Source organism: Alligator mississippiensis, chromosome 6 (assembly GCF_030867095.1).
Source record: "Alligator mississippiensis isolate rAllMis1 chromosome 6, rAllMis1, whole genome shotgun sequence".
NCBI classification, from domain to species: Eukaryota; Metazoa; Chordata; order Crocodylia; family Alligatoridae; genus Alligator; species Alligator mississippiensis.
Genome location: NC_081829.1, coordinates 65,921,795 through 65,947,827, shown reverse-complemented (window position 1 = coordinate 65,947,827; position 26,033 = coordinate 65,921,795). Strand labels below are relative to the sequence as shown.

The following is a 26,033-nucleotide window of genomic DNA, read 5'->3' as shown; positions in this document are numbered from 1 at the left end:
AAGTGCCCGTGGCGCCTGGGCTTCCGCCGCAAGGGCCGCTCCCCGGCAGGCCTGTCCCGCCCGCCGCGGCGCGTCGCTCCGGCACCTCTACGAAGACCCGCGCAGAGCCGCCGCGCTGAGGACGGGGCCCGCAGGCAGGAGCCCTCGCGGCGGGACCCCAGACGACACGGACAGACAGCGCGGCAGGACTTTCGTTGCCATATTTACCAGCCTGACCGACAAGCGAGCGATGCCGGAGCTGTGACAACCCAGGACGAGGGTTTGCCCGGACACCGCTAGGCACGGGACGAGCCGAGGCAAGCCCGTCCCGCCGGGGCAGCCGGCCCGAGAAAAGGTGTCGCCTACGAAGTCCTTCCCGGGCACCCCCGCGTCTGCTGCCCGAGACGAGGCGCCCGCCCGCCCCGCGGGGGCAGGGCAGGGCGGGGCGGGGCGGGGCGGGGGACTCGCGCCCAGGAGGAACCTTGGTGCGCGGCCGCGGTTGCGGGCGGGCGGACGGCGGAGGGGGCGGGGCTGCCGTGGCCCGCCGGCTGCCTGCTTCCGCCGTGCTTGTGTAGCACCAGCCGCCGGCCAAGCTAGGGCAGGGCAGGGCAGGGCAGGGCGAGGTGAGTGTGCCGCCGGCTCGGGCGGGCGGAGCAGCAGGCCCGGTCAGCGCCCGCCCCCGGGGAGGTCACACGCGGCCGTCGCTTGCGCTCCCCGGGCCGGGGCCGGTCAAGGTCGTGGTGGAGGAGCCGGGCGCGCGGCGAGGCCCGCGGACACTCGGGGCTGGACACGTTCCTGGGTGGGGGCGGGGCGGGGCGGGATCCCCGCGCCCAGGGGCTGCACAGAGATTCCCGCCGCGACCGCGCGGGCTCCTGTAGCCGGGTCATATGTCGGGCAGTGGCAGGGCCCGTCCGGGCTGAACCCGGGGACATCCTCCCCTAGGCAGGCCCTGCCTCACCTTTTGGTGCTTCTGCGAGGGTTGTGACCTTGTCTACGAGAGGCCTCAGGCCCTAGCAACAGCCTGGAGCAGGATAGGCCCTAGCAGCCAGTTCAGGGCTGGCTCCGGGTTGATTTCCCCAGTTAGGCCCTTCTCCACCTCGCAGTGTAATGAGGAAGTGGATGCGGGGTCCACAACACTGTGTATACTTGGCTCGTGCACGGGCAGCGAGGGTTCATTGTGATGCAAGCAGTAAATAAGTTGGTGCTGGCAAGGGTGGTGTTACAGGTTGAGCAGATTGTGTATTTACTTGTGCCCAAGTAAGCAGAGGATGCTGGAAACATTTTCAGCCATGGCAAGTGTCTTTCCTTTACAGTCCCATGGAAGTAGTTCATGAACTAGGTTAGGTTTAATCGCAGGCCAGAGGTTAGCTGATAGTCTTGTGTGTGTGTGTGTACTGTTAGAGTCAAACTAGTATCAGGGGCTTGCCTAGGAGGAGAAGGAGAGGAAGAATACCAATTAAAAAAAATCTTAGGCTTCCATTTGCTTTTTTAACAGATCTAAAATGGCTGGAAATGGAAAGCTGAAATTGGCAGGAAAGGAGGCCTCAAAAATGCCTTGAAGTCTTGAGTGAAAAATGTGATGTCTTGAGCTACTAGGTCTTAAATTCAGCAGTTTCATCCCCTGTTATTTTTATGAAGTATAATTTCTTCATTATGTTTTACCAATACTTTAAGCAACATTAAATCTATGCTTGAATAGTAAAGATAACTGCTTAGAGAATGTGTATGTTTCCAAGGGGACATGTATGGATATATTCTTCAGAGGAGACTGGTTTTACTGGTTATTAGCTTTAATGTTGTAGAAAACCAGTCCCTTTCATTGCTTGATAAGAGATGTAGTTAAGAAAGACTTCTTTGTATGGGAAGGCATTATGTGGTTCTATAACTACCCTTTTTGTGTTTCCATTTAAGTACAGTCTTTAGTGTCATGGACACTGGGGAAAGGCATTTGGGATAACTCTTTCAGGTTGCTGGATGTTGTTAAAGGAGTTAACATTGCCTAAACTGTTCTTTCCATCCTCTGACCCGTCAATGCCCTTAGTCTGTTCTTTGAGTCTTTTTCCTAGACAGTCACCACAGCAAAAAATACAAAGCTGTTGATGGTAACAGTTGGAAGCAGGAGTAACCACCTGCTTTCTTAGCTTATTGTTTATGTAAAAATTAAATATGTGCTCTGCATATTTTTTGTTATGTCTTATATCTCTTTATAATGGAGCCTTGTAATCATCTTCAATGATTGGCATAGCCAGGGACTACATTCAAGTGCTTTTCATTACTGCAGTTCAGAAGGTTTTGATTTCTATAATCTGGCAATTTCTCTGTGCTGGTCAGAAAGGTGATGATGGTATTTCTGGGCAGGTATGCTTCTGTGAATACTGCTGGTATTCAAGCTTTCCTTATTCAATCCAACAGTATAAGAGATGGTCAGACATTTTGTACACACAAGGTATTGGGAGGTGAGATATTTACCAGCTTTATTACTGGTATTATGCTAACAACTTGGGACTGCAGATATGGCTGGGAGCTTTGTTGTACACTGGTCAACACAAAGGCAACCAAAGGAGTCATGTTCCAAAGTGCTTGGCACCTTGGAGGATTGTCAGGAATCCCACTCTAGTTCAAGGTGTTTGTAGGTTCTCATGAGTATTTTCTTAATTAATTTTACTAATATGACATGTATGTCTCTTACATATGAATAGTGTCAAGATGGATTTAGCCCACTTGTTATGATTTTGGCATGAAATGTGGTATTTGCTATAAACGTAATTTTGATACATTTTCCTATTTTAGCCAGGAATGTTTAGTTAAGGCAGTGATTAATTTGTGTTCCTCACCTGTTTATACTTGGGAGAAGTAACCACTGAGAGTTAGCATTTGTCTTGATTTTGTTTACTCATCACCCTTACAGACCTGCACTGAATGGCATGTGAACTCAGCCCTTCCAGACCTTTTACAATTTAAAAGTAGGGAGACTGGTTGTAATGTTACCTGGGAACAGACTATCCAAAGAAGGGTATTTCTAAGAATAGGGAAAATAGGTGAGAAACATGTCCTTGGGATGTCTGAAAGAGATGCACATAGTCTCCTGGTCTTAATTAGATCAGGAAAGACTTGTTAATTTGATAAACATGCACCTTCGGGAGGGCAAGAAGATCATCCATACTATGCATAAAGTATATTGTAAATGGCTAGATAAGAAATCATTACTTAAGCCTAGCCAGAATTGCCTAAAGCTTCCTGAGGATAAGGGGCTTTGATCCCTCAGTTAGCATGCCAAGTAAAAACCACATTCTTAGCTTTAAGATGCAGGGTAAGACAGGTCTGATACTTTTTTTTGTTTCTTTTTATATTGCCATCTGTATCTCAGCATTTGGTTACTGATTTCTTATGTCTACTCTTGTTTTTTATTATAAATCTTTTTGTTATCTTTTTAATTTACCCCAAAATCACACTTACTCTGACAGTAAGTACTTGACCACACAGGCAGAACTCATCTCTAGAAGGAGAGGATCCATCTTTTCAGAGAGCATAACAGGATGAGGGTGTGATTCTTGTGGCTGGCAAAATCCCCTCTGCTAAAAGCCGCCAAGAGGTAGGTAAGGCAAGTAAAGCTTGAGGTACCATAGGTCAGGGAGATAACCTTTGGAGCATTTCGGTCTGTTTTCAGTGGTCAAGTAGCAGAAGGCAGAGAGAGGTTTGGAGTTAAAGGGCATCCCTGAGGGCAGGGGAGCACCTCAGAAGTCTCTCTTAAAGGTGCACATGTCTGCATCTGGGGCTAGGGAAAGTCACAGCAGGCACATCCAGATGAGTACGGCCGTGTGGTATGTGGCACCACAAACACGTCTGCAGCTTCACATACCACACGTTTAGATGTTTGTGCTGCAGGAGACCATTGCCTGTGTGTGCGCTTCTCCATTTTTTTCCCATGGATTTTTTTTTACCCCTGACTTCAGCGGTCAAAAAAACCTACAGAAAAAGAAATTGCAACAGAGCACACACAGGCAGAGCACAATATTCAAAAGTGGAGCTGGGCTGGCCGGAGCAGTGCTGCAGCTGCCAGCCAGGCTCCGCGCAGCATAATCGCTGCTGCTGCAGCTTTGGGAGGACCCCAGATAAGGCTGCTGGGGTCAGCCCAGTGCTGGCCCCAGCCTCCCCTACCCCACCTGAGGTAAGTTGCAATGCACCAAAGCACACATGGCATGGGTGTTCCCTGGGGACAAGTAGCAGTGGCACAAGGTACACTACTTGTCCCTGGGGAACCAAACGTCCATGCCATGTGTGGATGCGTCCAAAGATGTTATTGGTAGTGGGAGGTAGAGAACTTGCAGAGTAAGGATTGATCAACTATCATCCATGCTTACCTTTCTGAGAGAGGGCCATTTGTCCTTCCTCATTTAAGAGCCACATTTTTTTTTTATTTTTTTTTTTTTGACAAGAGGGAAAGTTAAGTACTCATGTCATGGAAGAATAATAGAAACCAAAGCAGCTGCCAGGTTGTGTATGTTTTAGGTGGTAACGTGCAAGCAGGCAGAATTTCAAGAAAATTACGTATTTTAAAAAGATATTAAAATGAAGTCTTTGTTCAGGCAAATTTAACTTTATTTCCCTTTAGTGTCGAGCCCTTTTTAAACTGTCATCAGCAACTTGTCAACAAAAAACATCTAACATTGTTTTCATGTACCAAGGATTTCCAATCATTTTTTAAAAAGTAACAGAGAGGTGGTTTGAACAACAAGAAAGCTTTACAATGCATAACGTTCATTGTAAATGATCTTCACTGTCCTCCGAGTTTGTAAAATAAGTACTTTATTGATGGTATTTTGGTATTGGGCAAGTATCTTTATTGCCTTTTTCCTGAAAAATAGGTTTTACAAAATGGGCAAACTGTACATATAATCTATTTAGTTATGTGTACTCTTTAAAAAGCCAGCTTTTATCTCATACTTTAAAAAAAAATACTTTGAGATGTTATTGAGATGGCTTTAAAATAAACCAGTCTACTTTAGGGATCAATACAGAAAGATTTTAGCCAATGCCAATGTTAGGCATTTAATTGTAGTTTTTTGATTCCTATCTGCTCAGTCATTGTGTTTGGCATTCAAGATCTTCAGAAAAACATCCCTGTTGTCTGACATGAGTGTAGACATGGCACTACACAACCATGGCACAAATAAGTTATCCACCTTTTCCTGACTGACAGCTGTTTGGAGGGTAGCCCTGGAGGAGAAGCAGTTCTTGCTGCTAAATAATTATTTTACTCCTTCTCACTTCACACACAAAATTAGGCAAACAGAAGATGAGTGAGACCACTTGTGATTCTTAATTTGAGTCCCAACCAGTTCCACAGTATGTAGATTGGGGATGGGAAAGAAGATCCCAATGTATTTCTTTTCTCTTTTTTTTTTCCCCCCTCTTCACTTACTAAATGCAGCCTGTAAGTTCATATCAGTGGAAGGCAGGGCAGGGTAGCACCTTAAAGATTTAGTCTTGTAAGGTGTTGACTTAATTTAAGACTAACACAAGCTTGTACTGTCTTAATTTTAACTTTAATTCCTATCTTGGCTTTGATGGAAGCCAACCCCAGTCCTTTGATGGCTGTCTGCCACAAAGCCAGCATTCTCAGCCTTCCAGGGACTGTAACAGCTCAAAAGGACTATGTTGAGAGACTGTTCTAGATGCAGACTAACACTGAACTTTCTACGGCTAAATATGGAACACGTCTCAATTGGACAATGGTCCATAATAAGAACCATGCAAAATAACAGGAAGTGACATGAAATAGCCTCTGTTTTGTTTGTTTTTTTACTTTGCCTTCATGAGTCAGCTTTTTTGAGATTAGTAAATCATATGAGTGGAACAGGCCTGAATGGGAATGAGGTAAATTCACAAGTGAAGAAGTGTATCCCTTTGGTAAAGTATTGTGTAGCTGATATGCTTCAGCATCTTCTTGAATATAGGAACTAAAAGCACAGAAGCAAAGCTGCAAAAAATTGTGGTTGCCTTTTTGTATTCTACCTCACAGACGTGGAAATGAAACAACAGATGTTGAATATATCAAGCATTAAGTTGTTAACCCTTTTCTTTTGAGTTTTCGGGGCTTGTGCCATTACCATAAAGAAGTTATGACATATTCTGATTTTTACACCTTTATGAAAAAGTATTGCACAGAAAGCAGATATTTCTAAATGATGTTTTGAAATGAGCATGTTTTCTCAGATTTTAATAGCTCTCCCCCATTGACTTTTTTTTAATTAGTATTCAAGATGGTACATGCCGAAACCTTTTCTCGCCCACTGAGTCGGAATGAAGTTGTTGGTTTAATTTTCCGTTTGACGATATTTGGTGCTGTAACGTATTTTACCATCAAGTGGATGGTAGATGCAATTGATCCAACCAGGAAGCAAAAAGTAGAAGCCCAGAAACAGGTATGGTTCAACTTCTAAGTATTTCTTCCTTCTGGAAAAGATGAGCTCTTGCAAATAATCATTTATATGTACAGATATGTTTCACCAGTCACTGAAGCTGGGACTTTGAAAAAATCCAGTCTGTAGAAAGCAAGACAGACATTTCGCTATCAGCAGCTTTTAAGTTTTAATGTAAAACAAAGCGTCTAGTTTATGTGGTTGTAAAAATAGCCTTCTTAATGGAAAAGAGTGTAGCATTATTTCCAGAGTTGGGCAGTGAGCCTGTGTCTTTTCTGCTGTGAGCAGCTTTGCTAAGTGGCAGGGAGAAATAACTCATCAGGCTTGTAGCTGCAGCATGAAATTCCCTGCTGCTTCTGCAGCTCTGGGGGAAAGGAAAAACCAAGAAAAGAAAACTGAAGGCTATCCCCTCCCTACAGCACTCAGCATTGTTGGGAAGGCATAGAGACAGAAGGCTCCTCCCTTCCTCTTGCTACTGTTGGAGCTCTACATATGCTGCTTGTTAAGAGGTATGGAAAAAGATAGCATCTGCAAGTTGCCTCTGTGGGCAGCACCTATTATGGGCCAGTCATCTTTCTCCTTTCCAGGACTTGTGTATATATATATATGCATGGGGACTACTTATTTATTTGCACTGTCTGGTCTCTTGCCCCATCTGATATTTTTCTGGTCTCAATTAAGGAAGTGTAGCCTCTTGATTAGTACACAGTATAAAAATGGTTAAAAACGAACAAGAACATGTATTAAGTATGTATAACAATACCTTTGGTGCAAATGGAATAAATGTAGGTTGACTATATATATATCCTAAATGGTTTGACCCAGATATGTGGCTAACACCTTTTGTGGGTTCTTTGATTACAAATGTGAACTTCTGCCTCTCTATTTAACCAAACATAATTCCAAAGTCAGATTTCTTCTCCTGTGCTAGGGCATTGGTTATGTTGATTTGGAAAGAGAAATGCCTTCTGTTGTATCAGACACTACTTCCTGCAGTATTCTAGGTTCTGAGCAGGCCAAGTCTGTCCTGTTCAACTTGTGAAATTTAACAAAATTGTGTGCTGTTGTAGCATTCTATAGGTGTAGATGATTATTGTACCTCTTAGCCATTTTTTGCAGTCTGACAGTAACATCAGAGTTAACTCTTTGAGCTGCCTTTTGATCTTTTTGTCTGTTGTCTTGACATCCATTTAATTGCCTGGTATCACTAACTGTATGAAGATGTCATTCACTGGAGCGGAGAGAAGTGGGAACTTTTCAGTTTTTGTGCCTAAAACTTTATAAATATTTCTAGAAATGTATCAAGCATAGAGACGCATCTTTATCAGGAAAGTTCTTATTGGTTCAGTGAAGCAAGTTGTAGCACCAGGAGGAGTCCTCAGGTAGTCAAGGCACTGGCAGCTCCCAACATTTTTATTTGTGTACTATTAAGTTTGCTGAGAAACTGCTTTAAAATACTAGAAGTTTCTGGAGCTTTCTCAACGTTAGTGCTAATGTTGGTTGAGATTTTGTTTTATGCTTTTCAAGTGCAGAATGAGTAGTTTTAGGATAATGAATTAATCTTTTTGCTTCTCTGTATTTTTATTTGCCAAAGCTACGGTAAATAGCGGGTGAGCTCTCCTCCACTTCACACTTGAAAACAGTGGGTACAGCCCCATGGAGGATTGCATCACACAGCTGTCGGCCTGCTGATAGGTGGAGAGCTGTCAACCAAGCCCCATCATGCAGCTGGCATAAGACTGCATGGTGTGACTACCCTGCCCCACATATTCAACTTAAGGCTTGTTGGAAACCAGCTACAAAAATATTACACTTTACCAATCACCTGATCATGTAGCTGGGTCACTATTTATGGCGCGATTAACAAGTTAATCACATCTTAAGTGTAATGTGTGCCAGGGGCCTTAGGGGCAAGCAACAGCGCATCTGTATCACCTACTAGTGTGCCTCAGTCCTTCTTTGAACTGAGACAGGGTTGGTCTCTCTTCATCTGTTGTCAGTCTTTGGCATCTCACTCAGTTTATGTTATAGCATGTTGTTTTTCAATATAACATTTGTCTGCTGGGAATTGAGACTGAATTAACTTTGGGGGTCACTGAAGAGTCATTAAATAGTAAAGCCTTTTCATTTGAGCCATGTTCAAATACATGGCTTAGTGAAAGTGGCTCTTTTTGTCTCCTAATTTCCAGACCCCAAAATGGAGAGTTTCAAAAAGTGATTTTAAGCTGTTTAACTGTCTTCTTCCTTCTGTTTATACCACTGTTTTCTCTTTCTAGGCAGAAAAGCTAATGAAGCAAATCGGGGTGAAAAATGTCAAACTTACTGAATATGAAATGAGTATTGCTGCACATCTAGTTGACCCTCTTAGCATGCATGTAAGAGACTATATTCTCTGCTCATTTTCCCCTATTATTCCTATAATAAAAATAGTTCTTTTTACATGCATAGAATGAAGTTACAGGGGTTTAGGTTTCCATCCAGGAAGAGCACACACCAACTGCTGAAGCTTCCTTAGCCTGACGAAGGGTTTTTGAACCCGAAAGCTTGCTTAATAACTATTCTCCAACCATTTGGGTTGGTCTAATAAAAGATATCAAATTCACCCAAGGAACCTTGTCTGTAGAATGAAGTTAAACATTTGTAATGCATGGAAGATTTTGATAGATTTTGACTTTAATGACCCTGTTCTTCAATGAGGAATTATATTTTCATGAAAATGCAATTTGAAATGTTTAGAGTTTATAAGTAATGTCAGAATGTATCCTAGTGGGGATTAACTCTTTACCCTAAAATTATTTGGACTGTATTGGAGAAAGTAACCTGTATTAACACTGTCTTGTTAAATTATGCTTAAAAATAATTAAATTGACATAAGTTCAACATTTAATCATGACTACATTTTAAGTTTCCTTTGAAACTTTTACAAATTTGAGTATTATTTGTTGGCAGTGACTGTGGTAAGCTTTAAAGTTTTGCTTCTAATACTGTTTTTATTTATTAGGTAACCTGGAGTGATATTGCAGGGTTAGATGATGTTATTACAGATCTGAAGGACACAGTCATCTTACCCATCAAAAAGAAATATTTATTTGAGAATTCCAGACTCCTGCAGCCACCAAAAGGTAGGAAGTAAGCATTTGGGGTATATGTGTGGCTTAAAAATATAATTACTTAGAAAGGAAGAAAGTTTATATCTGTGTTTCAAAAAAGACTAGTTGATTGTTGATGATAATGGGCCTCAATTTGCTAATGTTTCTTAAAATAAGGTATTTAAGATGCAGTTCTTAAATGGTGCTTTTATCACTTTATAGAATACATTGCTTACTACTTGAGCTTTCTTGTTAGAGATCCACCAGAAATAAACAAGCAGCCAAAACCTTTTAACATCTTCATAAATATCCCTCTCCATTGGTTCCTTGTTATGATGTGCATTTTTATTCAAGTGAAATACAATTCTGTAGATGATATGAAAATAGGAATACATTCTATTAAATTGTTAACATGGGATTGAGTATGACTAGTTTAAAAAAACCTGCCAAATAGTACACTTTAGTTAGTATTGTTTTTTTGTTAATAGTTTTTATATGGGTATCCCTACCTACTAATGTTTTTCAAAAACCTTTTCAGCAGGGCAGAAAATGGCTATAAACCAGTTCTATCAAATCCACAAAGCAAACAGACTTTTTCATTCATTTTAGTCACAGCAATCTTAAGCCTTAGTGGTAATTATAGTAGGTAGGCACAGAACTTTCAGACAAAACATGACTTTTAAAGTTGATTGTTCCTTTTTAAAACTATTTGTTTTAAGTATTAAAATTAAGTAAAGCTATTTGATAATTTAAAAATTATATTTAATAAAGCAGCAAAAAAGCTGCATTACCAGCATGTGGATGGCATTTAGTAGACTGGTGGTACTCACAAGTCAGCAGAATGTGAGTACTTACATAACAATATCAGTTAATCACATCAGTCTTCCTTTCAGTGTCCATAAAACCTTAATACTTTTATGTTTCAGGAGTACTTCTGTACGGTCCTCCAGGTTGTGGTAAAACTCTTATTGCCAAAGCTACAGCAAAGGAAGCAGGTTGTCGATTCATTAATCTCCAGCCTTCAACACTGACTGACAAATGGTATGGGGAGTCACAGAAACTGGCTGCTGCAGTCTTCTCCCTTGCTATAAAGCTCCAACCGTCGATCATTTTTATTGATGAAATAGGTAAAACAATATATCTATATATAGTCATAGAAGGGAAAGATTAAGTGCCAATTTAAAATTGATAGGTATATTAATTTATTACCAAGGTCTACCAAAAGTGATGGTAGTGCAGTAAGAAATATAACCCGTGTTGAACAACAGTTGTGCATAGTTGCATGTTTCTGCATTCTTTTTTGCATAAATGTCAAATAAAAAAATATATATTGATGCAGAAGAGCCACCAATTTTCCATCTCCTTTAGACTAACTGTCATTTAGGAAGCCCATATTTAGAGAGGAAAAGCTTCCCTGAAAGTGCATGACTATTGCTGGAAGATCTGAATTAAAGTTGGTCTCATCCTGATAAATGTTGAGGAAGGGGACTGGGGGAAACAAGAAATGGCTAGATAGATGTAATAAAACAAAAATGAATGAAAGAGAGAAAAAAAATAGAGACTTTATAGTGGTGAAAAATCCTTATTTTAGAGAAAGCAGTGAAGACAATTTTGGGATTACTAACTTGCAAGTTATAAATCCAAGATTAATGAGAAAATAACACTGCAGTTAAAATTGCTTATTCTCTTCCTTCAAGCATATATTATAACTCATGGGCCTTGGAGGAAAACAATTCATAGTAAAGCTACTTCATGCTGCTTATAGTCACTTTTTCCAGAGATGTCTGTATTTTTTATGTATTTATTTTTTTGAAGGACTCTTCTTCTGGAGATGACTAATAGGGTTGGAGTTCTGCATGACTGTGAATTCACATAGATTCAACATGAAGTGACATTGGTTTAGCTCTCTTTGTAAACTTCTGAGCTTGTTGGAATCTGAGTGAAAGCATTTCAGTATACTGCATGGGGAGCAAAGATGAATGTTTATTTTTTACGTAACTAAGAATAAGAACATTCAGAGCTAGTTCACCCAGTTATAGATAAGAAATGTCATGTAATGTACTGAAGAGTACTAAGTTGGAGAAGGTAGGGTTTTTTTCTTCTCTAGGTTTTCTTCAACATCTGACTTCTCTCCTCCTTTCAGGGGTGTTGAGCTTTTGTCTTCTTGGTACCAACTATATTTTTCTGTTTTTATTATTTTAAAAGTTTGTGCCGGAGAGATAAAATACTATATGGTTGGTACAGTTGCATATATGGTGGACTATGTTCATTGAATCTTTTTCATATAGATTCCTTCCTACGAAATCGCTCAAGTTCTGACCATGAAGCTACAGCTATGATGAAAGCTCAGTTCATGAGCCTTTGGGATGGTCTGGACACTGACTACAATTGCCAAGTAAGTGAAAAGATTTAAGCTGATAACTTCTATAATTCTTTCATAGAAATCTGTGTTTTTCTTCACTTTAAGGGACATAGTATTGAACATAGTAGCTGCCAAAAGCATTATTCTACCTAGTTTTGTTACTGGATACCTTTGGGACAAAAGTTTGCATTAATAATTAATTCATTCATGTTTCAGATAACTCCTTATGTATGCTGACCATTTGAAAAGCTTTCTAAAAAAATGTTTCTTTTCAGTATTCTTTGATAATGCAAATGCAAGATGAGATGGCTACGTTTACAATGTGAGCAATATGAAACAATCACTTGATGACTTTTTTCAGGCCAGGTGAATCTCAGACCCCAGGAACTTAACTGAAAGATTTCTGTAATAATCCAGATTTACTGAAAAGTCTTGACATACTCCCTTTACCAGCCCCTTCTACTCTTCCCACAGAAAGCAAAATCATTTATACCTAATGAGCTATTCTGGAAGTACAGGACGCCACCATTATCAAAGGGGAAATTAATACATAAAACAGAGATTGCCAGCAAGCCCAGTTTTTGTCATCTAACTTTAGTAGTAATATCAGATGTCAAAAAAGGTTGATAGTATTCATGAGAGACAGAAGTGATCTGCTTAGTCTAGGACTGATGCCTACTGGTGTGGGAGCAGATAGCCCATTCACCCTGCCAATGTCTTTCAAACTTGACCTGAAGAAACTTCATTGTAAGGTTGAAAGAGCAGTTCATTTCCCCTATGTCTTCTTTTTTGTGAACTGTCAAGATTTTGGGGAGTGGCAGTTTTAGATTTAGAAGCTCACTGATGAAAATAGGGCATACTTGTTTTAATAGACCATCAAAAAGTCAACAGACTGAACAGTCACCTCAGACTGGATTTAATTGGGCATCCTGGAAGTGAAAGAAAGGGTTAGTAGTTGATTAATTTTTTAGTCATATAATGTTTCAGTTCCACTTTCCTTTTCCTTATTACCAACTTCCTTTGCTCTTTCATAGCTGTTCTAGCTGCACTTTTTGTAACTTGATTTTTTTTAAAATCGCATAGAATTGCAGTCAAACATGACTTCTCATACATCTTTTACACAATTGGCATTGGTATAACTAATGTTTCACCACATTAATCAAAAAGTGCAGGCTGTTACTTTATGTATCAATCTTATGTAAATCCAGTATGTCAGTAGGATGTTAATGCTAACAAAATTTACACAATACAAAGCTGGAATTTCAGATGGCTTAACCTGGTTTTCCCTTTAGCACTGATTTTTACCATTGCTTTAACGTGTTCCCTTTTTAAAAACTGTGAAAGCTTCTTGGAACTAGTCCAGTAAAGCATACTTTTGCTGCAGTAAAACATAAATCTGGTCTTGTACATCTATTATTGAGTCTGGTGTAACAGATATGAAGAAATGGTTGTCCCTTAGTAATAATTCGTAGCCTGATGGGAAAACTATTATAGTGAAATCTCTACAAAAACTGATTGAAAAACTCTAGCGATATTATGAAAATGCAGTTATTGGATGTGTTTGGTTAAAATTCATTACTGTTAAGAAAAAAATCTTTAAAGAGGTATCTCCAAAATAATTTTGTTACTGTTTTAGTATTTTTTTGAGAATTGACAAGTACACATTTCTCAAAATATTAATTGTAAAAGTTTTCTTGATAGTATTAGTTAGCTTGTGAATCCTGGACTATCTTTTATTACTGCTGTAAAATTCTTAAAATTCAAAAGAAAATTTAAAAAAGACTTGGAACTTTAACAATAGGATGTGGCAGGCAATGCATTGGTGTGAATTTTAATTTGATCCCTGCCTGAAGTGCACCTGGAAAGTATTCTACTCAGTGGAAAGTCTGAAGTGTCATGGTAGAGTTGTTAGGGGTTTTTCTTAGGTTTTTTGTTTTGGTTTGGTTTTGTGTGTTAACTTTTTTTTTTGCAGGGATGAGGAACCATGAACAGAGAGAGAAGTAAGATCAAACTTCAGGCTTATCTGATTTTTATCAGAGACTGGCCAGAACCACGCTGCCCCCAGGATCAAGGGAACATGAATGCAACTTAAAGCCATTTTTTCACCCATCTCCAAGGCTTGTGCCACAGGCAGACCAGTTTTGAAAGTACTTCTGTGCTGTTATAAAGGTTGTTGCTCTGATTAAATGGGCTCTCAATGCAGAACAGGTTCACAGAACTATTGGATCTGGCCTGAAGAAAGAGCCCCAGGGCTTCACCTGCGCCATGCTGAGACTGGGAGATGCAGCAGTGGTGGCTAGGTCTTAGCGCCAGCCTGCTTCAGACCTGAGATGGGTCATTCTGTTGCTGACCACTGATGTGAAATGTTTTGTTAAAAAAGAGGCAGGGTTCTTTGGGTAGATGTGCGAACTTGTATTAAACCAACTAATAGTTGGAAAAAAGTTTTTTGCAAGCTTTCAGGCACAAACCACCCTTTTTCAGGCATTGGGAGAGTCTGCTGCTGTTATGATTTCTCCAAGGTAGAAAAGACCAACATCCTTGTTAAATATGAAGCAGCTTAAGGGCTCTTTGCAAATGTTTTTTTTTTTTTTTTTAAAAGAGCTTTACTAGGAGCAGCAGTGTGTTACTGCATCCCGGCTCTACAGCATCTTTAAAGATTGAGTGCTTCAGCAGGGCTTTTTGGTGCTTTTAGCTAAAACTGATTCAATCAGCTGTTAGATAAAAGTGCCCAAAAAGCCCCATTAAAGCTCCTGATCTTTACAGACGTTGGGCAAGCCGGGTTGAAGTAATGCACTATCCCTTCTGGGCAAGTGCAGGGCTTGGTGTGGGAACTGAATTTAAAGTGCCCTTTTTTGAGGTGTGGGGGTTATGTCTGCAAGCACTCTAAATGTCTACTGTCCCATCATTTTGTGTAATAGTAATTTTGAGCCTCCAGGTGGCAGCATTACTCTAAACAAGTGAAGGCACCTTTGGTTCTGATGCATAGTGCTCAACCTACCATGGCTTATTGTGGGTAATGATCCAAGTCGAAAGATAAGCAAGAATAGAAGAATTTTTCAGGAGTCCAGAATTATGTAGTATTAATTATTTGACATTCATGTTTTTGTGACTGAGCATGTACAATACCTGTGGTTTACAATAGCAAGCGAGAAAAAGATATGGATATGGGCTGGGGGCAAACTTTCTTTTGAGGTTGCATTTGAGGTGTTGTCTGTCAAGTTCAATACTGTTCTTGAACAACATTTTTAAATGTTATGTATACAGTTATTAGAGTATATGACATTTCTCTAAAGCTTTTCATGATTTTTGGATTCAAACAATAATACCACAGTAGTAGTACCTTTTGGGGTTTTTAGGTATTTGATTTTTTTTTTTTAAGATTATTGCTTTTTTGTGAAATTAGTGCTTACATGAGATGTTGGATTCATAGTCTTAGAATTCAGAGAAGAAAAAAGCTCTTCTAAAATGCCTTACTTCATTCAGTTCTGGAGAAAACTTGTCCAGTATGAACTAAACAAATGCGCCAACACCTAGAAAAGTAGGGTTTTTTGTTACTGCCTGTTTATTTGAATTGCTTGAACTTTCAACCTTGAAATCTTGAAACCTACAGTCTTTTAAAATATTTTCATGCCTATTTAAATCCTGCTGTTAAAATGAATGATGTTGGCTTGCTTGATGGAAGGTAGAACAAATATCCATGTATTTTGTGACACTGCTCTGCCCTCTTTCCCCCACCAACCCGCTCCCCATCCTCCATACACACATTCTGTGATGATTTCCTTGTGCTGATTTAATTATTTCTGGCTTTCTCTGTATAGGTGATAGTGATGGGAGCTACCAATCGCCCTCAGGATCTTGATTCTGCCATTATGAGAAGAATGCCTACAAGGTTCCACATCAACCAACCTGTAAGTTATCCCACAATGCATACAATTAAGGGCTCTTTGCCTAAAGAGTTTGCGGTATGGGGGCACCTACTAGCCAAGAAACCTGTATTTGCCTGGGTAACAAAATGAGCTTGAGAGGATTTTTTTTAGAAGTACTGATAATTTCACTTTTAATGTGAAATTTCACATGTGAACATGAGTCCTACACACTTCACATAGAACCAACTTCGTGCCAACAAGAACTTCCTAATATTTCTTGCTTTCAGCCTAAAGGAATAGAGTTGGTGCACACTTCGGCATTCTGATTGGACACTGTTCACTTGCACCAAGGGAAAAGGAGGTTCAAGTTGCCTGCAGGTGCATCAATATATATATACAAATGTGTATACACATTTCAGTTCTCGGGAAGTTATTAGCTCATCCTGATCTAATCTTCACTGCCACTGTATCCACTCCTTGCCACTGTCAGATGGTATTCCTCGAGGTTGCACGGCCATTTGGTCTGACCCAGTAAAGAAGTTCTTCTGTTCTTAACTTAAGGGCCATCCAGATGGATCAGTTATGCAAACTTCATGGCTATTATACCTGGCAACTTGGAGCACTGTAGTTACTATGTAATTATTTTTCTCTACTGTAACTTAAAATAAAAACTGAGTAGGATTGGGAGCTGTGAACCAGCTACTTTAAATAAGCCAGAGTTCTTTAAAGGGCCGGAGGAAAAGCTAGACAGAATTCTTTTGAGGCAGTGAGTAAACTATTAATCTGTACAGTATTTGCATTTAATCAAATGATTCTTGATGAATGGAAGTGAATCTGAATGACCTGTTCCTTGGCAGAGCCGGGTTTGTCTAATGGCTCTGCCTTACAATCTTAGTCCCTATGGGCATGTCCAGACAAGTGTGACTGTGGTACATGGCACTGCAGATGTGTTTGCAGCGCCACATACTGTACATTCAGGTGTTCTCTGCGCTGCAAGATAGCAGCATGGGGGGGGGGGGTGACCCCAGGAGATCCTGGGGTCAAAAAACACTTGCAAGAAAAAAGAAAGTGAACCATGTGGGGGCAGTGTGTACCACCCAAACCCAGAGTCTGGCCAGCCAGAGTCATGCTTCAGCTACCGGCCAGGCTCCAAGCAGCAGGATCTCCACTGCTGTAGCCCCAGGAGGCCCCCAGAACTCCAGGTATGGCTGCTGTGGCCAGCCCAGTCCTGGCTCCAGTCTCCATTATCCCACTCAGAGGACACGTGCAATAGGCGTTCCCAGGGACAAGTAGTAGTGGCACAAGGTGTGCCGCTGCTTCTTGTCCCCAGAGAGACAAATGTCCATGTGGATGTGGCCTATGAGGGTATGCTAACCGCTTAACCCCTTTTTGTTAACCTTCTTGCAGTGCCTGATTAATATAGTCTAAATTTCCCAAGCAAGATCTTCAGAATGAGCTTGCGACTTAAGAAAACAACACTTGCAGCAGTCCCATTGTTTATGTGACCGACAAAATATGTAATAAATAATATCTTGTTTACATGTTGAGCATCTGCTCTTTGTTAGGGCAGATGCATGGTACAGAGAACTCCACAGTAGCTGTGTAGGTCTGTCTGTCCTAAACTAGCCTCATGCTGAAATATTTGTCAGTTTCTTCTCTTTTCTTTAATTGCTGTAAACATGTGAAACTAATAATACTCTGGGTCCATCAAGTAGCATACATGCTAAAGAAACTGATTTCCCATTGCCAGGGGTCAGTCTGTACCCTGAGAGATGTCTTGGGGGTCATGCAGTACAAAATAAGTATGTACAAGTTGAGTGCCATTTTTAACAGCTAAAGCAATGCATTATGTTAGAGCAATTTCTCTACTGTAACAACCCACAAAACCTCTTTTTTATTTAAAGGCTCTGAAACAGCGAGAAGCCATCCTGAAACTGATATTGAAAAATGAAAATGTAAGTTGGTGTGTTTTTCTTTTTAATTGATTCATTTTTCTTTCATATCATTATGTGGGCAAATAGAAGACGTTGGAAAACATGTTTTAGAATCAGCTGACTTTGGCCTGGGTATGGATTATAGTCAAGAACATGCCAGTAAACTGTCAGGGGCTGTTATCCATTTTGGGTGTGACTTCAGTTTTGAGAAGTGGAATTATTTAGCAGGTTAAGCTTGAAATGGTGGTTAAGCTTGAAATTAGTGTTCTAGTCTCAGGATTGCTGAGTGAATCATAGTGTGTCTGGACAGATTACTTAATCTTTCAATCTCTATTTCCTCATCTGTACAAAGATGGGATTTACCTGCCTTCCGACATTGTGGTGACTAATTCATTTTGGAAAGCATTTTGACTAATAAATTAGTACTGATTAAGTGTTTGGAGGAAAGGGACATCAAAGATTTTGGATGTGGCAGGTGTTTTCTCCAGCTAATTTGGGAGTATTCATCATTTATTTTGATAGTGCTGTTTTTTTGGAAGGATTGGCCTCTGAGTAAAAAGGGGATGCCTCTTATCCCGTCCCAGTACTGTCAGTCACAGGTTGGACTTCAAAAGGAGGAGGAGGAACCGGAGAGTTGGGATGTCAGTGGTATTATCCCTATTGCTGTTTGCAGAATTTAAGACATGATTTTTCTGGCTTTCTATGTATACTCCATTTAAGCTATTTACATTTCCATGGAAGACTTCTGGAATTTGAGCCAACAGTGGTAACTCTGAGGGGCTATTTTTCATAACCGTCATAGGATGAGACCTGACCAATAAGACGCATGTTAGCAGTAGAACTGATTTATAATCTCCTTCAGTTGCTGTCTTGTGTGAGCTGATCCCTAAGAATGACTAAGATTGTGAAGAAGGTAACTTGCTGCATAGGCTGTCATTTAAAATTATTTGAATGTTAGGGAGTTTCTGGCAAATTACTTAAGCACTTTACCTGTGAAAACAAACAAAATCTATATTTAAAAGTTAAAGCTTCAAAATAAAATAATTTTAGAGGAAATCTTGGCTTGCTTTTGGACTACAGATTCTGACAGTGGTGCTTGTTTAAAAGGTTTAGTTTTAGGAAGTCCATATAATTACATAAGTTAGAGCTGGAAGGAATCTTACAAATGATGTCCCCCTACTTGGTGTAGGTTAGTCTTTTATACATAGCTGGATATTTTCCCTTTATAAGAAATTAACATCCACCTTCTTCTTACTTAAAGCCATGCAGCTTTATTTCCTCTGAAGAATTGCAGTTCTTTCCACTTGTTTTACTAAAGGGCCTGTGGATGCTAGTGTTTTCTGATGCAGAATATTGTTGATAGGGGTACACCAATAAAGATTTTTTGGGCCAGTACTGGTGGCCGATTTATTAATGAGCTATATCAGCCGATACCAGTCTGATTGCTGATATGCAGCCTGGCAGCTTGGAGATCAACATCTGGCTGGTAAGTCTGTTGGGGGGAAGGGGTGGGGCTGGGGCAGGTGCTGCCCTGCTGGGGTGGGGCACAGGGAGATAGAGCATGGGGAGAAGGGGGTGGATCCTGCCTCTGTGTGCACCCCCGTGGGAGCCATGGGAGATGGGTGCCCCCCAGATCTGTGCACTGGGTGAAGGCAGGCTGCCACTGTGGGCTGGGACCAGGGCAGTGCCTGGCTCTTCCCGGCAGTGGGCTGGGCCGGGGCTGTGTTTGGGGCAGACAGCCGCAGTGCTGGGAGGGGGGCTGTGAGGTGGGCTGTGGCCACATCAGAATTCTCTGTAGCCTCCCTGCCAACCCCTCCCTCCCAGCACCGCTGCCTTCCTCTCTGAGCGCAGCCCCCTGACCAAGAAGAGCCTGGCACCACCCCAGGCCCCAGACCACAGCAGCAGCCCGCCTTTACCCTGCGCACAGATCCAGAGGGCACACGCCCCCCATGGCTCCTGCGGGGGTGCATGCAGCAGCGGGAACCACACCCTCTTCCCATGCCCCCTGCCTCCCCATGAGTCTCTCATGGTTCTGTCCCATGCCCCACCCCAGCTAGGCAGCACCTGCCCCTGAACTCCCTTCCTCACTGCAGGGGTCTTGATCTGCATCCCCCCATGCCCCTTCTCTCCCACCACCCCTTCCCCTCTGCCCCCAACAGACTTACCAGCCGGGCACTGTTCTCCATGCTGCCAGGCTAGATGCATGCATGCTGCCAGGCTAGATGCATGCATGCTGCAGCTGTGCACATGCACACAACATGTGTCCGCAACATTATTGGCCACCTCAGCCAGAAAATGCTGATTGCCAATGTCAATTTTCCTTTTATCAGTGCCAATACAATATGGACTGATACAATATTGGTGCATCTCTGATTGGGGAATTCTGGATCCCGATTGGAGCTTTCAGCAAGGAATGAGGATACTCCTGGGTTCTTTGCTGAGCCATGCCCCTTATTTGGTACTTATATGTGAGCAAGTTGTTTTTCCCCTCTAATCTTTTTTGAAACCTATCCATATGCCAGATGGGTGTAGTTTTTCATTAACTCGTGTACAATGAAAATTATGGCTTTCCTTAAACGGTGATTAACAGCAATATGAATGTCCAAGGATATTTTTCAAATATACTGTGCACTTCCCAAAAATGAGTATTGAAATGAAACTGCATAAAGCCAAGGGTACGCTTCTGAATAATGTCTCAGAAATAAACTCTTACGTTGACTGTGTGTTCAGTTTCTTTTTTTTTTTTTTGTGGAATTTTTTTTTTTGCATGTTGACTAAGAGGCCTTTTTCCAGTTCTTATTTTTGACTTTCTATACAGAGGAGGAGTTGAGTCCCCTCAGACCTTATGGAATCAGCCCCTTGTAAGGAAGGACTGGTGTTGGAGTGCATGTCCCGTTTTCTGTGTCTGACTCATTGCATCAGCTGGTAGTCACAGAATGCTGAGTTGTAGTTACAGGCTGATTTACAGCGACTTCTTCAAGTCACATTCTCACATACTGTATTTTGCTAGCAGAGATAAATTCTAAAGATTTTCATAAAGCTTATGTCACAGGAAGTGATTCTTCTTCAGCTGTCAGCACTGTAGATTTGTACACAAAGACAAATATAGCAAAATGTATTAAGTACTTTCCACTGGTTGTGAGTGAATTTTTGCCAGCTGTCCAATTTTACTATTGAAGCTTTATTTTTACTTATTACCTGCACATAACTAAGAGGAGGGGATAATTCCCTTATGTCAACATATGCTCTTCATATTTACTTTTAGTTCCTAAAAAAGGCAAAACTTGATATAAATCTGGAAAGGGTTCTTAACCCCCAACTGTGGCTTTTTCATATTTTAGTAGAAAAGCTTAAGTGACTTGCATGTTCTCATGCTTCTGCCTCTGTTTCATGGCAGGTGGACAGGCATGTAGACCTCCTAGAAATTGCTAAAGAAACAGATGGTTTTTCAGGGAGTGATTTGAAGGAAATGTGCCGGGATGCAGCACTCTTTTGTGTCAGGGAATATGTCAATTCCACGTGTGAAGAAAGGTACGTATTTTTATCTTTTGTCACAGCAGCCAGGCTGAGAGCTCCTTGGGCTTGGTGTTCGGTAAACAAGTGGTTGTCTTTGATGCTCTATTTTTGGTAGCAAAAATTTGTGCAGGGAAAAAGAAACCACTGTTTTCTATCAACAAGTTGGATAAAATGTAACGCTAATTGTTAAATGAAAGGTCAATGAATAAATCACTTCATCTTCTGTAGTTAATCAGGTTATTGGTGAAAATATTATGGGTAACATTCTGGTAAAAGATTAACCCAAGAGCATTGTTGACAGCCTTGAACTTTGCCTTTGTAGACTGTATCACTGAGTCAGGCTGAGATCTTGGACACACTTTCATGTGCCTGTGATTTTACTGACCTTAATATAATTGTCAGGCTACATGTTTTCAGGTTTGCCTTGTTTATGTAATGACCACGAGGTGGTTGTCTCTTCTTGAGATACCCCTTGAACTGTGTTAAGGTTTTTTGTGTGTTTTTCACCCCTTCTTAAACATTGAAACATGCATTGTATTGTCAGTGCTTCATAGATTCTGCCATTACATCATTGTCATCAAACTTATTTTGGCCTGTAGCACTCACCAGAACTCCTATGGTGATTTGAGTGCTACATTTTACAGTTCTACTGAAACGTGAACAAAGAAAAAAGCTGTATCTAGTCAGAATTAATTCTCTATGGGCGCTTGTACGCACAACAGGGGCTTAGTTTTCCCTAAATTGAAACTGGGTTTTTAATCGGTGGGTTTTTTAATTGTGTTGTTTAAAAACCCACCATTTCAATTTAGAGATTTCAGTGTCACAGCCCCCTGTCAGCTTACCTGCTTCCCTCTGCCTGCCCCACCGCAGGCTCCAGCAGAAAGAAAAAAAAAAGTGGTGAGGGGCCTAATCCTTTCCCTCCCCCCCCCCCCCCCCCGAGCTTACCTGCCTCTCCTGCTGGGGGGGCGGGGGGGGGGGGGAGGGAGCTGCTGGCAGGCCAAATGATCCCTGAGCTGCGGTGGGTCCTTCCCTCCACAGCAGCAGCACCCACCCATTAGCAGCCTGCCCGGTGGTCCCGGGGGTGCTGCCACCACAGACAGAAGCACTGGGCCCCACGCAGCTCAGGGGCTGTGCCACCCGGCAGCAGCTCATGCAGGCATGCTTGACTGAGGGAGGTGGAAAAAAGCAAAAAGCGGTGAGGAACCTGATCTTTTTCCTCTCAGAGTCTGCCTGCCTGAGCTACTCAGGGCCCAGTGCTTCCTTCCATGGCAGTGGTTCCCCCTAGGTAGCACCCATCTGCTAGCAGCCCACCCAGGTGGTCCCAGGGGGCGCTGCAGCCGCGGAGGCAAGCACCAGGCCCTGCACAGCTCAGGCAGGCAGGTTCCAGGAAGAAAAAAAATCAGGCTCCTTGCCGCATTTTTCTTTTTTTTCCAGTGGAGCCTGCCTGCACGAGCTGCTGCCGTGTAGCACAGTCCTTGAGTTGTGTGGGGCCCAGTGCTTCTGTCTGCAGTGGCCAGGGCCTCCCAGGCCAGGTGATAATGGGCAGGTACCGCCTTGGGGGTGCCACCACCACGGAGGGAAGTTCCAGGGTCCCCCGCAGCTCAGGGGCTGCTTGGCATGCCAGCAGCTTGCCCCTGGCCTCGGTAGAGGCAGGTAAGCTCCAGCGCTCCATGCACCATCCCTTCCGCCTTCCTGTTGCCTGGGACCAGCTGGGAACAGCCTGGCTTGCCCCTGGGGCAGAACAGTGAGGTGGCAGGAGGGCAGCTGGGTATGTTGGTAACAGGAGAAGGTGGTGGGGACAGTACACCGGGTGCTGGAAGCCCGCCAAACCCGAGCTTCCCTGAGAACATCTGGGCTTCCAGCACCCTGTGCACCATTGCACTTTTGTTACGTAGCAAACTAAAATACCTTGGATGGGTTTTACCTTGCTACATAACAGTCATTTAAAGTGGAGTACGCTGCTGAACGTGTATGTTGTCACAAAATTTAAGTGAAATATACCGCCGAACGTGTAAACAGCAATGCATTAAAACAGTGCAAAAGGGCAGTTAAGCTGCTTTAAAGGCCAGGTTTGTTGTATGTACAAGCACCCTATAAACAGCAGAAGCCAGAAACTACTGGTACACTGTTCTAAGTGATGGTAAGAGACAGTCTACTTTTAGTTTGTGAAATGCCTTCTACCTCCTTCCCCAGCAGACCTGTCACTTGCCATGGCAGGCCCTGGGCTGGTTTGGGGGCTTGTGTTCATACATCTGCACAGCAGCTAGTCTTGAGGGTGTTGCTAAAATTCAGGCCCTGCTCTGCTGCACACCCAGAAATGTGCCAGTGAGGTTGCCTGCTGCTGCTGTCACACCAGAACACACCAGAAGTAGAGACGTTAAGAGTGGCAGCAGTGACTATCCATGGAATATCCTCCCAACTGCCCTGCTGGGTGGGGGGCAGCTAGGTGTGTGGAGGGTGGGGCTTAGTGTTTGGTGTAGAATCAATGTAGACATACCCTTCGGTTCCTCTTGACTTGTTTTCATTCCCATTGGAACAGCTCCTTATTTGAACAATCTTTCCTACTAATGCAATATTGTAACTTCAGAGGAGCCCACATGCTGTTGTGCTTGCATAGACCTAGATACATGCCCTGTGTTCCACTACTGCAGTGTTGAATATTGCAGCAAGAAACGGGCCTTACTTTTTTTTTCTGCACTACCTCTGGTAGGTCAATTACATCTATTGATATAAACCATATATTTGCTATTTAGCACTAGCTACCTGTTTTTTATAATTGAAGATTATTTTAGGCTCTGTAAATTGGCTCCATTATGTAACATTTGAATCATTTGAATGTTTTTCTAGCCATGATGAAGATGAGATTCGGCCAGTACAGCAGCAGGATCTACACAGGGCAATTGAAAAGATGAGGAAGTCAAAGGATGCAACTCTCCAGAATGTTTTGATGCACGTTGGTTTAGATTAAGGCTGAAAAATTTGTTGCAGTTTCTGATAAGGCCTAGTTTGGTGATTTAGTAATTTAGTGAAAATGTGGGTTGGTGGGGAGGGGGGCATTCTTCAACTGGCAGAGTTATGCTTCTGGAGTTGTTTTTATACAATGAATTCTAAGTTATTGAAGTTATTGTATCATAAAATTAGTTATGTAATAATAGATCATGAAGTGGAACAATATTGCCTCATCCAAGGGCAAATGCTGGTGTTTTGTCCCATTACAATACACTGTTGCAGCCTTAAAGGTTCTAATGTGGTATATGGTCTTTGCTGGCCACCTGTGAGGAGGGGAAATAACAGAGTAACAGTTCATGTATATATGTATGATTGTGTGTGTGTATATATTAAATGTATATATCCACACCTTTTTATATATAGACATAATCTGTAGATAACTTGAATATGGAAATCTTTTTTTACTTAGTTACTGACTCTAACCAAGTCAGAAGATGTATAGATTAAATTTCAGTTGTATTCATTACACATTTACAACTTTATTTTAGCAACATGTCCAAAGGCAGAAAATCTGTTTCTTAACTATGGGGAGGTGGGAGGGGGGGTTGTTTTGGGGTTTTTTGGGTTTTTTGTTTGTTTTTTTTAAGAGTTGAAGTATTGTTGATCTTTTTCCCTATGTTTAGTGTATGAAATCCTCTGGTGCCATTTAGTAAAGGTCATAAACTAATGTAAAAATGTTGGAATATTTTGCATTTTATATGAAATCCTGTTATTGGAGCTCTTTGTTTTAATGCTGGGTATTTTGGGGATTGTTTTTGTTTGTTTGTTTGTTTTTTATAATTTCCTCTCTCCAGTGGAATAATTACAATTGAACCTTGTTAACTGGTCTTTCATTAAACCCCACATTTTAATCTCTGTAAGAATGTTGCTTTCCATTTTATTGAATTACTGTAGTGGGGGCTCATCTGACTATGACTTTTCTTTAAAAAATATATTGTAGCACATTTACACCATTCTATGAATTACCCCGTTTAGTATTAGCCAGAGCATATGGCAAAATGTGTTTTGTGATATAATGCTTTGTTTTCCACATTCACTTAATTGGAAGACCAAAAACTCCAACAGGGTCTCCCAGTAATAAATGTAAACAAGTAATGTCCAACTGTACTTTGTTGGCAATAGTATAACTAATTTATCTAATGCTTGAAATAATATGGGATCAAAAATGTAAGGTGTGAAACTTCCAAGTTTTTAGTATTATTTTGGAAGACAACTCCAATTTCAGTTTGTTTTTATTGCAATGCTGTGGAGTTGTACCCTAGGACAGTGGTTCTCAACTTTTTTGGTACCAGGACCCATTTGTAAACATTGATGGCCAATCCTGACCCAGTGCCCCTCACTCCTGACCCACTGCCCCCCAGTCCCAGCCCCCCAGTGTGGAGGGATGAAGAGGGGCAAGCAGCTCCTTGCAGGCTGGAACTCTGACAGCCTGCAAGGGAAAAGCATGGTTTCCCACATTTTTCTCCTTCAAAAGAGAATCCATTTTTTGATCCATTGTTAAAGTTTGTTTGCAACTCTTTCATATATTCTTGCGAGACACTTTTTTGGGTCACAAACCACAGGTTGAGAAACACTGCCCTAGGAATTCTGATAAGTATATTTGTGCTTGACTTAACACCAGGAAGGTTCAGGCTTGTCAAAAAGCATATCTGAGATAGAAAGTCAAACATGGGCTAATATTAGAAGAGGAAAATGAAGTAAACCAGTCATACTAGGATATGAACATTCTAAAATGAAAATTCATCACGTTTCTAACCACCCCATCAACTTGTAATTAGTATATCAGAGGTCTCTTTTAATCTGAGAACTTTTCTAGTTAACTCTTTCTGCCAGATGAGCATGGGTGGTGGTTGGGG

The 26,033-nt window shown here is 41.6% G+C and overlaps 1 protein-coding gene across 3 annotated transcripts; it reads left to right on the top strand.

The window, feature by feature from the left end:
- The first annotated feature begins 249 nt into the window (after window positions 1-249).
- ATAD1 (ATPase family AAA domain containing 1) lies at window positions 250-25,040 on the top strand. Of its 3 annotated transcripts, XM_019484282.2 has the most exons (11): window positions 512-602; window positions 3,463-3,571; window positions 6,235-6,404; window positions 8,678-8,776; window positions 9,403-9,523; window positions 10,417-10,617; window positions 11,779-11,885; window positions 15,671-15,760; window positions 17,623-17,673; window positions 21,050-21,183; window positions 24,016-25,040. In XM_019484282.2, exons 3-11 carry the CDS (start codon window positions 6,243-6,245, stop codon window positions 24,134-24,136), a joined length of 1,086 nt encoding a protein of 361 aa, XP_019339827.1. In that variant the 5' UTR covers window positions 512-602; window positions 3,463-3,571; window positions 6,235-6,242; the 3' UTR covers window positions 24,137-25,040. The 3 variants fall into 3 exon arrangements, with proteins under 3 accessions (XP_019339828.1, XP_019339827.1, XP_006273490.1); XM_019484283.2 differs by lacking the exons at window positions 512-602; window positions 3,463-3,571 and adding an exon at window positions 250-334; XM_006273428.4 differs by lacking the exon at window positions 3,463-3,571 and having other exon boundaries at window positions 515-602.
- The last annotated feature ends 993 nt before the right edge of the window (window positions 25,041-26,033 follow it).